We start from the raw sequence: 15,126 nt of genomic DNA, 5'->3' as shown, positions 1-15,126 counted from the left end.
ACCGCTTATTAAATACTCAAACTCATTAAATATTTGATTAAAATAAATTTAAAATTAATTTTATGTATATTATTAATGTTAATTAAAAAAAATAAAAAATAAAAATATATTTAAAATAATATATCAAAATATTATATATAAAACTAAATTTTAATATTAAAAATTATTATTTATAATCAAATTTAAATAATAGATATTTTAAAATTATTATCCGAACCCTTAATAGATAATAATATTACTACTTAAACCCATTATACGATATTTTAATTTTACTAAATTAAATCAGACAATGAGAATATCCCATTGCAAAGTATGTAAATCCATCCTTAAAGTGTGATGTGTTTGTGAACTATGATTGTCACTTTGCATTGCATGTGGAACCCAATTATTTCTTTATTAAAACAGATCTTTCCCAGCTATTTTAATTTTAAGGTGATAATTTAAGTAACGAAATTATGGAAATTGAAATGAACTTGAGAATAGATAAAATAGGTTTACATGTGCTTTTCTTTTTTATATAAATTTTTTTGATAAGTATATATATATAAGTAAAAAAAGATTGAGAGTTAAATGCAAAAAATTTTATAATAATAAATTATTAATAACATTTGATTTGATAATAATTTAGGTATTTCATCGTATTGTATTATATATTTTTGATTAAATATGATGTAATATATTGATTTAGATCGTAATATATGTATTAAAAATATAAAAATAAAAATTTTTATACCATTTGATTCAGTAATTATATATTATGTCAGTTCGAAAAACAGAATTTGAAAGCGCTCTCAAGAAGAAATAACATTATTTTCCAATTAAAAAAATACAAACAATTATTTTAAATAATGGGAAAAAGGAGAAATACAATGATGTCACGCAAGAAAAAAGGTGTCTACGCATATGCTCAGAATAACTTTCGTACTTACGAACGTTTCTCCAAAGTCAAATCCCCTTGTGTTAGGAGATCTACGGCATTGACAAAATTTGAACCTTCACACTGGTTTTATCATTCTACACCCGGCTACAACGTATCAATTCCTTCTCTCCCTTTTTTCCACTTCCCCCTTGTATCAAGGTTTTAGCACACTCTCTTTCTCTCTCTAAACCAGTACGAGTTCTGAAACCTCCATCGACAAATGGCGGAGGAGGTGGACGATAGCCTGGCACCAGAAACCGACGCCAAGGAGGCGGTGGAACCGACGGCGGCGTCGGAGGATATCGAGTCACGAATTACCACAGCCATGCGCTCTCGTGTTGGCCACTTCAAGGAACAAGCCGAGTACACGCACTCTCTCTCTGGCTCTTGGTTCTTTATACACTCCATAAATAGGCTTTCGATTTCGAATTCACAAGTTTGTGAAATTCGCTTTTCTGGTGAATTAAAGACTCGAATTCTAGGGATTTTTTAGGTGTTTTGGGCTGGTATTTTAAGGGTTTTATTTGAATTATTCTGAATAATGTGAATATCGAGTATATTATTGGAATATTTGTTTTAGTTTTAAGCTTGTTTTACTTGATCGTTTCGTTTAGTTTGATTTTTGTTTTCTTTGTTGGTAAGTTCGTTAACATTCGAGGGAGTTCGAAGATTGTTAGAGAAAGACTTGGGGTTAGAGACGTTTGCATTGGATGTTCACAAGAGATTCGTCAAGCAATGCCTGCTAAAGGTACCCTTTTATTTTTGGTTTTTTTTTTCTAAATATCGGAATTTCTTCTCTGCCACTTTTATTTATTTTTTTGATAAGATGCTTTTTCTTATTTATGCTTCATGTAAGTTTGGTCATACTTTTGCTACTTGCTTTTCACTTCTAAAAGCAAAATGTGAGTTTTAGATACAAAAGCCTATACTATTTTCGGAAAATTAAAAATTAAAAAGTGTATTTTTTTATTGGAAAATGCATGATTTTAGTTTTCCATTGAACGGTCATGTTATAATTGGTATTGTTATTAAGTATGCTTTATTTATTTATTTAGGTGTTGTTTGATAAACTGAAAAAAAATTAGCATTGAAAAATTAAGTACTCATATGAAAGGTTTTTGGTATGCTGCAAAGAATTAATGTTGAGTAGATTTTTTTATTAAGTATTTTGTAGAAGAGAGTTTTTGTTAAAGTTAAAAAGAAAAGAATAAATGGTTTGAAGAAAAAAAATATAAGGTTAATGTAATTAAATAACAAATTTTTTCTAAAACAAAATTGAATAAATATAGCTAAAAGCTACTTAAGATTTTCAACACTTTTTCATTGAAAATCTTCCATTAAGTGGTTTCTCAAAATGAATCATCAAATGCATTGCAAAAAATTAAATCATTGAAAATTTTAATTTTCAATCGTTTATCAAACACACCTTAAATTTTTTCTATTTGCTGCTAGAGTGAAAAGGTAAAATGTGCAATTGGATACAAAATGCATGATTTTGCTTTTATATGAAATAATTATGTTAGAATTGATGTTACATTTTATTCATTTGTATATTTACTATCAATCATGATTTTGCTTTTACTTCATTATTATAATAATTTTGAGTGCCTAAGAGGTAACTAGACTTTGTTTTTTCTACTATTCTTTACTTGATATTTGATAGAATATTCTGCAATTTCTATCCCTAGTTTTATGAAATAATGATGTCTTCTGTTTTTAAAGTTTCTATGGACTTACAAGACCACGTGGGTTAGAGAAAATTATTGATGGACTGGCCTACTAGTTTGGGATAGAGCTTTAGTTGATTCGGGTATGATAGAAGTCACAAATTTTGTTGCTGCTGGTGTACTTCGATATTAATAATGTTATATAAGGAATGGAGGCATTGCAATGTGAATGCTTACTTGAAAGGTTATATTTCATTTCTCAGTTCACTTTTTACCTGATCAATATGTTTTATCCATTGTTTATTACAGTGCTTAGATGGTGGTGATGATGATGATGCCCCCAAGAGTTCTGGTGAAACTGGGGAGAAAAACTTAAGTACAACCACTGAAGTAACAGAATCACCAAAAGGAAGACAATCAAAGAAAGATGTAAAGGAAGCTTTCTCTGAAGATGAGGAGAAATTGGAAGACTCTCCGGTTTTGGGCCTTTTGACTGGACACAAGACTACAAAAACAGAAACCATGGAAACTGAGACTAAAGAAAATAAAGATGTTTTTGAGAGTACAATAAAGAAAGCGATAAAAAAAAGAGCTTCTTATGTTGAAGCTAATTCGGAGTAAGCTGCTAAAATGTTGGATTGGTGGTTGTTAGTCATAATAAAATTGCTTGTGCATCATGTTGCATCGGATTGCTTTATATGCTATCTTCTTCTAGTGCTTATGGGAAACTAGGTCTTACATTAAATCATTTCTTTTCTGTTGATCTTTTGATATTTCAGAAAAGTCACAATGGCTGGTCTTCGTCGGCTTTTGGAGGAAGATCTTAAACTTGATAAGGATACACTCGATCCATACAAGAAGTTTATAACTGAACAATTAGATGAGGTGGGCATAATTTTTTTGTGAGAAGCCAATTTAGCTTCCTAAAGTATTATGTGCATCATATATTTCTTGTGATTTTCTCTGTTGATTACCAGGTATTAAAGTCTCGCGAAGTTTCTGCACCTGCAAGTGTGGTTAAGAAAAACAATCTGAAGAAAAATTCTCAGAGCAAAGCCTCTAAAAAGGCCAGCAAGAAATTGAGTTCTGCTTCATCAGGAAGCGAGAGTGATGAAGAAGAGGGAGAGGAAGAGGAAGATGAAGATGAAGATGAAGATGTAGATGAAGAAGAAGAAGAGGAAGAAGAAGAAGTGAAACCCAAAAAGAAGATCAGTGCGAAAGGGAAGATTAAGAACTCTGAAGGTCTTAAAAAACGGAAAATACCTAAAAAAGAGGCAGAGATGCCTAGCAAGAAGAGAAGCAAGCATGCAGAATCGATTTCAGATGACAATAGTGATGCAGAAGACAGTGGGAGTGTCTCAGATGATAATCGCTCTCGATCTTCTGCTGCAAAAGCGGTGAAGGTTTTACTTCCTATGGTTCATTTTCTGTCCAAAATCTATGTTCTGATAAAGTAACGTTTTATAATCTTATTACTGATGTGCAGAGAAAAGAAACTTCCACTCCAGTATATGGGAAACATGTGGAACATCTGAAGTCAGTTATCAAATCATGTGGGATGAGGTTTTGCTTCACTGACCTTTTGTGAATCTTGATCTTTGTCAAGGTTGACCATAAGTGTATTCTTATTACTTATTTTATTTACAGTGTTCCTCCCGCGATCTACAAGAGAGTCAAACAGGTACCTGAGAATAACCGTGAAGCCCAACTCATAAAGGAACTAGAGGAGATTCTTTCTAAAGAAGGATTGTCTTCAAATCCTTCTGAAAAGGGTCAGGATTCTAACCTCTATACAACTGTTGATGGTTACTTTCATTTAGGAAGTTGATCTTGTTTGGAAGGATCTTTGTCACTGGAATAAATGGTATAAAGTTTTGTCATATCATTAATAAGCTCTTTAATGCTTAGATAAAATGTTAGAAAGGGGGGAAAAGTTTTTTAGCCGAGTTTTTCATCTCATTGTTTATAGAGGCCTTCACCATCCTTGGGTAGGGATGATGATAACGACCGTTTATTAGTAGAGTACTGATACCTATGTGAAAATGAGTTAATGGGTGCATGCCTTTTTTTTTTTCTCATATTATCTTTTATGGGGAACTTACTTAATCTTTGATGTAGTCGGAAGGTTTAGGGCAATTAGAACTCAACGATTAGGCTTGAATGGGTTTGATAGTGTTTGGAACAATAGAAAGATATGGGTTTTAAAGAAACATCTTGAATAAAAATTCAGAATAAACAAAGATGATAATAATAATCTTCTATCTAGGTTCACCTATTTATAATAGCTAAGATAAATCTTAATCAAATAGTAATCCTAATCTTAAATAAAGACGTAAAGTACTAAAATTCTAACAAAGATAGGAAAAAGAATCTCAAACTAAATAAAATAAAGAAAGTAAAATCCTAAGCTAACGAAAATACTAAATAAAATAGAATTCTTGATGCGCCTGTATCAGTCCCCTTAGGTTAGAAAAAAACTCGGTTCCGACGTGTAGGCCTTAACATACTCCTCATAGATGTCTGGATTTACTTATTTCAATTCCTCTTCGTTACTACCTTCAGCTTCAAAATTTTCAGCAGATAAATAGCCAACAATTTTGTTACTTGTGGGGCTTGAAGTTGTCAATTGTTTAGCCTTTTCTTTAAGAGGATATAAAGTATACCTCTTGTTGTCCTCGTTGAAGGAATAGGTATTTGGCTTCGTATTATGATCCATATCATGATCATACAACCAAGGTCTACCGATAAGAATATGACCAACATCCATTGGCAAAACGTCACATAAAGCCTCATCATCCAAGTTACCTCTAATAGTGAATTTCATCAAACATTGAGTAGTTACCGGTAGCCCATGTCCTTACTTTAGCCACCTAATCTTGTAAGGATGAGGTTGTTTGCTTGTAGGAAGTTTCAATTTGTCTTCTACCTCTTTGAAATAATATTTTACATGCTTTCTCCATCAATAACGAGATCACACACTTTACCTTCACAAACAACACGTGTACGAAAAGAACTTCGCCGCCTCCAATCTTTTGCTTCTTCATTGATCGTTGTAGTCATCACTCTTCGTACCACCAAGGACTCACCTTGTACATGATACACATCAATTTTCTTTATTTTCTCATCATATTTATCATAAATGGGTTCTAATTCCTCCCTAAATGTTGCTAAGTTCACCCTTCTTTGTGGGCAACCAAAAGAAGTGTCCTTTCTCCTCACAAGTAAAATATCGAATATGAGAATTGTTGCCTCTTTTATTTGTAGAAGAACCAGAACTATTTTGTCCACCACAAGGCATTATACTCTTGCCTTTATCATTCTTTTCAACATTGGTTGCACCCGCATTAGTTTTATTGGTTGTGGTAGCCTCTCGATAATTTTTGTTGGGATGTTTTGTAACCTTGTCTTGCTCTAGAATCGTTTTGCCAATCGGTGCCATATAAAGGTTCTAGCACCATAGCGTGAAACTCGTTTTTTCGCTGTTAAAGCATATTGACAAGCATCTTCAGTATTGTATAAACGAACTACTCCCATCTTGTCTCTAATAGAATGATCCAAACCAGCTAGATAACGAGAAATAATTTGTTCGTTACTCTCTGTTAATCCAACTCGAATTGATAGGTTATTAAACTCCGATGTATATTCATCAATGGTCATGTTATTTTGTTTCAAATAATGAAACTTTTTATATAATTTCATAGTATAATCAACCGATAAAAATTGCTTTTATAATTTACTTTTCATGTGCTCCTAAGTGTTGATTTTAAGCTTCCCTTGTCGTGCACGTTACTCTTCAACTCTCTTCCACCATTGAAGTGCAATACCCTTCAATTTCAGCTTTACAAATAACAGTTTTTGATTTTTTACCATGGGTTTTCATTCAAAGTAATTTTCCAAACTGGCTTTTTAATCCAAATAATCCTCTGCATGAAACTTCCCATGAAAATCAACTACTTCAACTTGATTCCTTCACCATTTAAACCAAGGGCATGTAGTAACCGACCCTCCAATCCAACTCTTGCCGCTTGATTTGCGGGTCCATCTTCATGAGAGGGGTTCTCGTTCTCAAAGTTATCATCCTCCTCAAGATCTTGAATCTCAAGGGGTTGTGGTCACCTTTCGGATTTTCCATTCGGACTCCCACTGGTTCCTGACGCTGCTAGGCTTGCACAGTCTAGGTCAAGTCATCAATCATTCTCTGCATCTCTGCCAACTCAGCTTGTTGGGGCTGATTTCCTCTACCTCAACCTCTGCCTCGACCAATGATAGTCTCCTAGCTAAAAATCTTTGTAGGATAGTAGGATTGTTTGCTCTGATACCATTTGATGTAACTGGAAGGTTTAGGGCAATTAGAACTCAACAATTAAGCTTGAATGGGTTTGTTTGTGTTTGAAACAATAGAAAGATAATTGAGTTCTAAAAAACCTCTTGAATAAAAATTCAGAATAAACAAAGATAATAATAATCCTCTATCTAGGATCATCTATTTATAATAATTAAGATGAATCTTAATCAAATAGTAATCTTAATCCTAAATAGACTTAAAGTACTAAAATTCTAATAAAGATAGAAAAAAGAATTTCAAACTAAATAAAATACAAAAATAAAATCCTAAGCTAACGAAAATACTAAATAAAATAGAATTCTTGATGTGCCTGCATCAATCTTACTATTCATTGTTTGGTTGAAAATTTCTATGGTCGTGTACTTAGAAGGCTTGATGACATTTGCTTCAGATGTAATAGGAAATTTTTAATGATGGGGTATACATCATTTATCTACAAGTTGATTGCTGGTTTTTAGTATTAGATAGGAAAATCTATAAAATTTACACGGGATTGCAGAGAGTTCCACTCACACCTTACACCAAGTTGAATGCACTATGATTCACAGCTTGTGGGTTTTATCGCCATCATTGTCATCATATTCTTCTACACTTTTTTCTCCAATTCTATTAATAATAGGAGTGTTTTAAATTCTTAGAAATCAAGGAAGTCAGGAAGAGAAAAGAAAGAGCAAAAGAACTAGAAGGGATTGACACGAGTAATATTGTGTTAAGTTCACGTAGAAGGTCTACAACCAGTTTTGTTGCTCCACCGAAGCCCAAAATACCAGATGCAAGTGATGATGATGAAAGTGAAGAAAGTGACGACAATGACGATGACGATGACGATGATGAAGATAATGATGATGAAGACGGCGGTGACGAAGGCAACAGCCAAAGTGAAGGATCAGATGAAGGTGAGTATGAGGATTTGTTTGTTCACTTTGTTATAAAGTTGGGTAAAATACAGACTCTTTTAAGTTTTGATCGAAATTACACGATGGTTTGTTAGTTTTTGAAATGGATACTCCGCTTTAAAAAAAGTTCAGCTGTTAATCAACCGGTAGTATTTCTGTTAACTTGTTGACGTGGCTAGGATAAAAAGATAATTTTACTTTTGATTAATTTTTATAATTATAATTATATAATTTTATTATTATTTTTTATTAATTAAAAAAAAAGGCTCCCCATTGGAGAGCACCGGAGCTCCCCTCCCTAGTAGGTGCTCCCCCTTCTTGGGATGTTGGGGAGCACTTCTTGGGCCAAATTTTTTTATAATAATTTTTAAAAATACAATAATAATTTTTAAATTAATAAAAAAAAGGCATTTAAGTCTTTTCATTATTTCTACTAATGGTGTTTGTAGTTTTGGGACGAAATGTTTATTTCGAAAACTAATGGAATTCCGTGTAATTTCGATCAAAACTTAGAAGGGTCAAGGTATTTTACCTTATAAAGTTTTATCAATTATCTTAAGAGCTGTCAATATGGGGAACTTGAGCTATGGGAATATAGATCTTTGTGATTTTTGGTGCTTGTACCCTGTGATCTGAGTAGATTCTTTGTCCCCATGAGAAAGGATCTTGTCAATAGTTTGTATGGGTTCAATGATATATAAATTTATCTCTCAGCCAACTTATGGATTATTGTCTCTTTGCCAGTTTGCATAGTACATTTCTTTTGGTGCATCTGAGCAGGGATAGGAGATTCAAACCTTAGTTTATGTAGTACTTTGGGAATCTATGATTGCTCAACTGGGCATGTGAAGGGTTTGTGACAGTTTTCTTAAGTGAGGCAATTCAGTACCATACGAACACACACAATATTTATTACTGTCATATATGTGGTCATAGAAAAGCTATGGAATGTGAAATGGAGCCGTTTAGTAGTGTAGTATCAGAGCATTTCTGACTCATCCAAATCTCTGGAAGTGAAACCAGAACATGCAGCAAAAATCATTTCTTTAGTAACTATTAGTTAGATAGTGGCTTGCTTGTTGTAAGCTATTGTGTGTGTTCTCTTACATGATGTGTACTTAATTTTTGCAGAAGCAGATGAAGACAGTGACTGAATCCTGCACAAGCTATACTTGCAACGTGATGGCTGGTTCATTGACTGTTTTAAGCATGATGCTGTATTATGTATCTCAATTTTTAATTTCTTACTAATATTTTCTGTTTTTTATTTGGTGTGGGAATAGATAGTCACTTGATAGAATGGATGACAGTCGATAGAGAAATTTGCTTTTATCTTTGTTAAATAGGATGTCTTATATTGTTGACTAATGTAGGGGCTTAGTTCCTCTTTCTTAGAAAGTTAAATTTTATTTTAAGTTAATGCCATTATTGCATTTGGTTTTAAATGCAAGAAAGGCATGTGCTGCTTTTATCCCCTGATTTAGGCTACCACCTTTAGAAGCTACTGTTTTTTAAGGAAAGAGGTTGCTTCGCCTTGCTTTCCTCCATTGATCTCTGGTCCATTTCCTGCCTTGTTCCCTCTGCTGACGATGCTTCATGGCGGTCTCTAGAAAATCGATTGTTTTTCATTCATTTCCCATGCAAATTTGTGTTGATAGGCAGAAGTGTTCATTAGAGGCAGAATTTGCAAGATAAAATAGCCATCTCTCTGCAACATGTGTCAGTCTATTTATCTCTAAATTAAGACGTTTGAGGTCATGATTTTGCACTTCGAAGTATAAATTCGCACCACTATAATAAACCATAATCTCATTTCTTATGAAATTTTGTTTAGAAAGTTACACTGCACCCGAAGTTTCATTGTGGGGGGTAAGCTCTAATGGATTATTGTGTGATTTATGATTAACGTTGGACGTGCATGGTTCTTCAAACCTTGCTAGATATTGAACTCTGTGCTTTAATATGCTGCAGCAACCGCTGAGTGAAAATAAGTATAGTAGAGTGAAGAACCATTCGACTTCAAAAGCTTTAATATTGACAGGTTAAAGCCCGACAATTAGTTTATTCTTTAATAAAAACTCTCAGACAGAAACAAAAGATATCAAATGACTTAATAGCTTGAAAACTCCTCTGCAAATTTCAAAAAATTTACAGTATGCTTGTCATGTTTCTCGAGTTGCTGGATTCTCTGTTGGGATCTTCAAAATTCTAGCAGGTCCCTCGATGCTATCTTCAATGTCAATTGATTTAGCACTGTCAGTGATTGGCAATTCTTGCAGTTTACCTTCGTCCGTTGTTGAGTTTTGCTGATCTTTGCTTTTTCCCCACAGGACAGTGTAAAGTCCACAGATTATGATAACGGTTCCTATTATGCTGAAACCACCAGCACAAAGGAAGCAAGAGATATAAACAACTGAGCGTTTTTATTTTATTATATGTATGAATTAGCAAAGGCAAATTATGCAGTGCAGGGGAAATTGAAGGTGTAATCCTATAGTAATACCTTCCAAGGTGAACTTTCTCTGCTAAAAGGAATGATCCTAGAGCTGCAGTGATGATCATGCAAAGTGGACTGAAGGCTGTAACGAAAACTGGGCCTTGTTCCCTGAGCACAACTCCTTGTGCGTAATAGGCGATCCCAGAACAAACCACTCCCTGAGTAATCACAAGTTTTAGAATGTCAAGAACATTCATGCCTGTTGCTGGTCTTTATTAGTATTATCTTTTTAGTTTAAATTTATTGTTTTTTAGCCTTTCCTCTGGCACTTACAGAATAAACAGCAGCTAGCAAGCTTGCGTCCCAGCCAATTTTCCAGGCGTTCATGTCTCTTTCCACCGCAAATGACACTGCCGCACCTCCTATGGTGCCAATAAAGCATATCAGAGCTGTAAGAGAGAGCTCTGCTGGGTACATCCTCAATGTAAATGACTGAAAACAAAATCACCACAAACCCCAAGTTAGTACAAGCGATGAGCATTTTTAAGATATTGACAAAATCAATGTTTAATGTGTATATATTATATGTATACTCACTTGCAATATGTAAAAACCTGACCAGCCCCAGCATCTGGCTAGGAGCATTAGTGTTCCGGCAACCCAATGCTTAGCCTCAGCTGCGTTGGTGGCACCGTGGTGGCCTCCTCCTTGCAGCTTTATAAAATTGATTGCAGGACCTTTGTACAGAGTCATGATAACTGCTCCAGGGACCATGATTACTGTTCCAATTATCTTGGCTATACTATGCACCTTCTTCAAGTTCACTCTCTCCAACCTATTGGACAAAGTTTGATGCTTGTGTTACTCCAATGATAGTTTCCAAAATTATTTGAAGTTATAATTTTAATTTACACAAAACTTGGTTGCAATAATTACATAAATATCATTGTAATTGACTTGGGGTAGCAATAGGTGTAGCGTGTGAATTAGCAAAGTGCAAATAAGGATATGACGATGTGGCAACTTCCAACTTAGGTGTTATTGGTTCGGTCTAATGTGGGGAGCTTACGTCAATCACATATATAGACCCCACAGCTTTCCAGAGATTTGCTTGGCTCTTACGCATGCAAACTTTTCTTTTCACCCCTCATTTGCACGCTTATTATTGCGTTATGGTTATGGATGAAGTCAAATTGAAACCTCCAAATGAGACTGATACCTGAAAATCAATGCCATTACGAAGGTAATGGCAGGAAGCACATTCACGGTGGCAGAAGCTAGGGTTGCTGTCGTGTACTTCATCCCCAGATAGTACACGTTTTGATCAATCACTGGCCTGTTCATCATCACCAAAACCAACAATGAATATTGTTAATCATAGATATGCATACTGCCCGGTGCAATATGTTAATGATATGTGATTCTCTCTGTATTTTATCTTCATACTATAAAGCTATCTTACCTTGATTTTAAAGTTTAAATAATTCTCTTAACCCATGCAATTAGGCAAAAAGGTTGCTCAGTATTATGAACAAAAGAAACATGCATATATATATATATATATATGTATGTAGGTGGAAACCTATAAATACTCTATACAAGGAAGTAAATGATCATCTGACCGTGGAAATATTTACGTGTTGTTGAGGGTATTTTATCCTTTGAATGAGGAGATTAGATAATGGGTAGTAATAAATATGGAAAGAGTTGATTGAATCAGGAAAGAAGATCCCAAACAGGGGTGTAAACAGGGTTTCCCCGGCTCTCTTCTTCGGGTTTCTAAGACAGAAATTAATGATTTCATATGCATGCAACGTATCCACATGTCGCCATGAAGTGCAACTCTGCATAAGTATGCATAAACCCCAGAAAAGTTGTTTGGAGCATTACTCTAGGAAACCGAGCACCAGGATTCTCAGGAAAACGGGCAGAGTTAGCTTTGGCCTTATTTTCCTGTATACAAAAAGAATTGAAATAAGCGACAGGTTTCATCGATTCAGTTACTCTAAGAAAAGAACTAGACAGAGTTGCCTGAAGATCAGAGACAGAGAGAGGGAGAGAGACCTTTCAAGAACTAGAGCGAAGGGTGCAATGACAATTGTTGCAACCAAATGACGATAAACAGCAAGAATGTAATGGTTCATTCCTTGCTGCAAAGAGAACATGGTGATAACGTACATGCCCGCGAATCCAAATTGGAGGAATATCATTGCTGAGTATGACTTCGCCCTGGTGAGCCCAACAGGAAACGTTCCGCTTTGCATTTTGTCTCCCATGTCTCAGTCCCTCCCTCTCACCTGTCCTAGCTTGCTCTCCCTTTCCTACTCTCTCTATATCAACTGCTTTCTCTTCGGATGCTGGCACTGACATGAGGCAAGGCTTCTTATAGGCAAGTAAAGATGACGGGGAGGATTGGGGCACCTAAAAGGCAAATGTAAAAGCAATGTTAAATGTGTCAAGCGCCTTAGCTGACACAGAGAGAGAGAGAGAGAGAGGAACAAGACAAATAGGTTCCGGTGATTAAGGTAACAGTATTAGCAATTATACAATCATCTCTGAAATGGACACTTCAATTTTTAATCAGTAGTATTTTTTTAATAAAATAACTAATCCGTATTCTATATATATATAATTTAAGATTTAATGAATTTATATATACTAGATTACTATGAAATTAAACTACTATGAAAAAAAAACTCTAAAACTCGAGAAAGTTCTTGGTAGAATTAAATTGATAGTACAAATTGTGGCGACATGGAAACCACATAAACAAATTGTGCCCATTACCAATTTGCGATAATGATTTCCAGTCTATTATTTAAATGGTATTCATAATTGAAATTTGGGTTTTGAACAGGAAGGGGGAAGTCAAAGCTATCCCATCCAAACAAAGATAAGATGCCATATTTATAAATTCGTACTGTCAAAAAATTGTACAAAATCCGTACGAACCCTTACTCGAATTTCTAGATTCTCTTATCCACTGGGAAAAGGCATCCTCCCCACCCTCCACAATAAAGCTGATAGGTAGAATCCCATCCAGGGTTATAGAATATACTGCAAAGATAAATAAAAGAAAAGAAAGAACCAAGAGAGAGATAATGAGAGTTTATATTTGTTTTTGAGGGTAAGTGGGGATTCGAATCATTGGTGTCAAATGATAATGAGGTTTAGTGCTGTTGAAATGTGCATGCTAAATCATGTGGTTTGTTAAGAATGGGTGCTAACAAGAGTGGCCACCATTCAAATTCTTAAACCCCCTCCCCCCCCAAAAAAAAAAAAGAAAAAGAACAGAAAGAAAAGGGTTTTCGTTTCATTTTAATTACTCATTCATCCCATTGGGTGAATTGAATTCACACTTGGAAGATACTATATACCTAATAGCACTTATCCAAGTAAAAAATTTGCTTCTGGAAGATATTGATGCTAATATAGTTTTATACGATTCATTTGGAACAAATTAGTTACAAGTTCTAATCATTAGAAAAATGGAGATATGTTTCTTGGGAAAGTATGAGAAAAAAAAAAAAGAAAGAATATTTGGCAGGTACAACTTTTCTTTGTGGATAATTTTTAATTAGTGTTTATAAAAGAGATAAGTTAAGTTCAGATTAAGTTTATTCGATTTTTTTTAAAGTTAAGTTTGCACTCGGTTGGATTCGTTCATTTAACTCTTGTTTTATTATAAAAATATTAAATTTTTTATTTGAGATACATTTTAAAATAAAAATATTAATAAAATGTATTTTTATTAATATAATAATTTAAATAGGTGAAGTAGGACTCAACCTAAGATTACATTCCCAAACTCAACTAAAAGCAAGATAGGCTCTAAGGTCTAGTTAGATAACTCTCAAACACCTCTATTATTAATTCAAATTTTGCAATTTCAAACGTCAATTTTAAAAATTATATATAATTGCGTATTAATTTCCCAATCTAGCTTAGTCTTTACTTTGTTTACATCTATTGGCCTTAAACCAGAAAATTTGTACATATTCTCATCTGGGTGATGTCTTATTTATCTACTAATTGGATTTAGTTATAATTATACTAAAATCATTCATATTTAAGGTTTGTTTTAATATTTTCAATATGTTTAACAATTCAATATTAGAAGCACTCGAGCATTTGGCTTATTGGTTAGTGCATAATCTCTCTACTTAAAGAGTAGAGTTTGAATCCCTCTCTCCTAATTATAAAAAAAAAAAAACAATTCAATATTAGAAACCACTTAATATTTTCAATAAAAAGTGTTGAAAATCTTAAATAGCTAAAGGCAACTTAATATATTAAGGCAAATTTTGTTTAAGGAAAAAATTATTATTTAATTATATTAATCTTATATATTTCTTTTTAACCATTTATTCTTTCTTCTTCTTTTTTTTTAAAGAATTATCAATGTAAATTACTTATAATATTATATTTTATTCTACAAAAGATTCAATAAATAGTCTACTCAACATTTAATGACATGCCAAACAATTTATATTTCATAAATTCAGTACTTTAGTTTTTCAGGATTAAAAATTCAATACTTAATTTTCCGATATTGCATATTTTTCCAATTTATCAAACCATACATTACTCTCACTTAATTGGGTTTAATAATAAAATAAATCAATCACGTTTAAATATATAATTGAGTTGTATCTACTAATTTGTTGAGTAAAAAAATAAATAAATTTCTCCCCCCCCCCCCAAAAAAAAAAGAAAACACTTTTTTGGAAGACTATATAATCTTGAATTTAATTGTATATTGGAAGACTATATAATCTATATTTTGGTTCCAAAGAGGAGTCAAAGACCCATAATGAGAAAATCATTTCAAATTAAAGATTGCAAACCTTGTGGTTTTCACT

The 15,126-nt window shown here is 33.5% G+C and overlaps 2 protein-coding genes across 3 annotated transcripts; one reads left to right on the top strand and one right to left on the bottom strand.

Moving 5' to 3' along the window:
* Positions 1 to 943: 943 nt before the first annotated feature.
* On the top strand, positions 944 to 9,247 carry LOC18592317 (DNA ligase). 2 transcript variants are annotated; one of them, XM_007018970.3, is made up of 9 exons: positions 944 to 1,282; positions 1,562 to 1,667; positions 2,896 to 3,203; positions 3,366 to 3,471; positions 3,564 to 3,989; positions 4,073 to 4,149; positions 4,234 to 4,358; positions 7,570 to 7,827; positions 8,959 to 9,247. In XM_007018970.3, exons 1-9 carry the CDS (start codon positions 1,140 to 1,142, stop codon positions 8,979 to 8,981), a joined length of 1,572 nt encoding a protein of 523 aa, XP_007019032.3. In that variant the 5' UTR covers positions 944 to 1,139; the 3' UTR covers positions 8,982 to 9,247. The 2 variants fall into 2 exon arrangements, with proteins under 2 accessions (XP_007019032.3, XP_007019033.3); XM_007018971.3 differs by having other exon boundaries at positions 946 to 1,282; positions 3,564 to 3,983.
* Positions 9,248 to 9,829: 582 nt separating this feature from the next.
* On the bottom strand, positions 9,830 to 12,631 carry LOC18592316 (WAT1-related protein At1g21890-like). The gene is made up of 7 exons (XM_007018968.3): positions 12,329 to 12,631; positions 12,155 to 12,217; positions 11,484 to 11,600; positions 10,862 to 11,099; positions 10,598 to 10,756; positions 10,331 to 10,482; positions 9,830 to 10,200 (listed from the first exon to the last, which is right to left on the bottom strand). The coding sequence occupies exons 1-7, from the start codon at positions 12,538 to 12,540 to the stop codon at positions 9,990 to 9,992; spliced, it is 1,152 nt and encodes a 383-aa protein (XP_007019030.1). The 5' UTR covers positions 12,541 to 12,631; the 3' UTR covers positions 9,830 to 9,989.
* Between the last annotated feature and the right edge of the window lie 2,495 nt (positions 12,632 to 15,126).

Source organism: Theobroma cacao, chromosome 8 (assembly GCF_053813885.1).
Source record: "Theobroma cacao isolate CCN51 chromosome 8, ASM5381388v1, whole genome shotgun sequence".
In the NCBI taxonomy this organism is placed as follows: Eukaryota; Viridiplantae; Streptophyta; class Magnoliopsida; order Malvales; family Malvaceae; genus Theobroma; species Theobroma cacao.
Note: the sequence above shows the minus strand (reverse complement) of the source record. Positions and strands in the feature narration are given on the sequence as shown.

Bases quoted from the DNA above. Each gene is read 5' to 3' on its own strand.
- LOC18592317 (XM_007018970.3), top strand. From the start codon at position 1,140: ATGGCGGAGGAGGTGGACGATAGCCTGGCACCAGAAACCGACGCCAAG. The intron at 3,204-3,365 runs GTAAGCTGCTAA...TTGATATTTCAG, and splicing joins TATGTTGAAGCTAATTCGGA to AAAAGTCACAATGGCTGGTC. The intron at 3,472-3,563 runs GTGGGCATAATT...GTTGATTACCAG, and splicing joins TAACTGAACAATTAGATGAG to GTATTAAAGTCTCGCGAAGT.
- LOC18592316 (XM_007018968.3), bottom strand. From the start codon at position 12,540: ATGGGAGACAAAATGCAAAGCGGAACGTTTCCTGTTGGGCTCACCAGG. The intron at 10,483-10,597 runs GTAAGTGCCAGA...GTGATTACTCAG, and splicing joins TGCTAGCTGCTGTTTATTCT to GGAGTGGTTTGTTCTGGGAT. The intron at 10,201-10,330 runs GTATTACTATAG...TGGTGGTTTCAG, and splicing joins GAGAAAGTTCACCTTGGAAG to CATAATAGGAACCGTTATCA.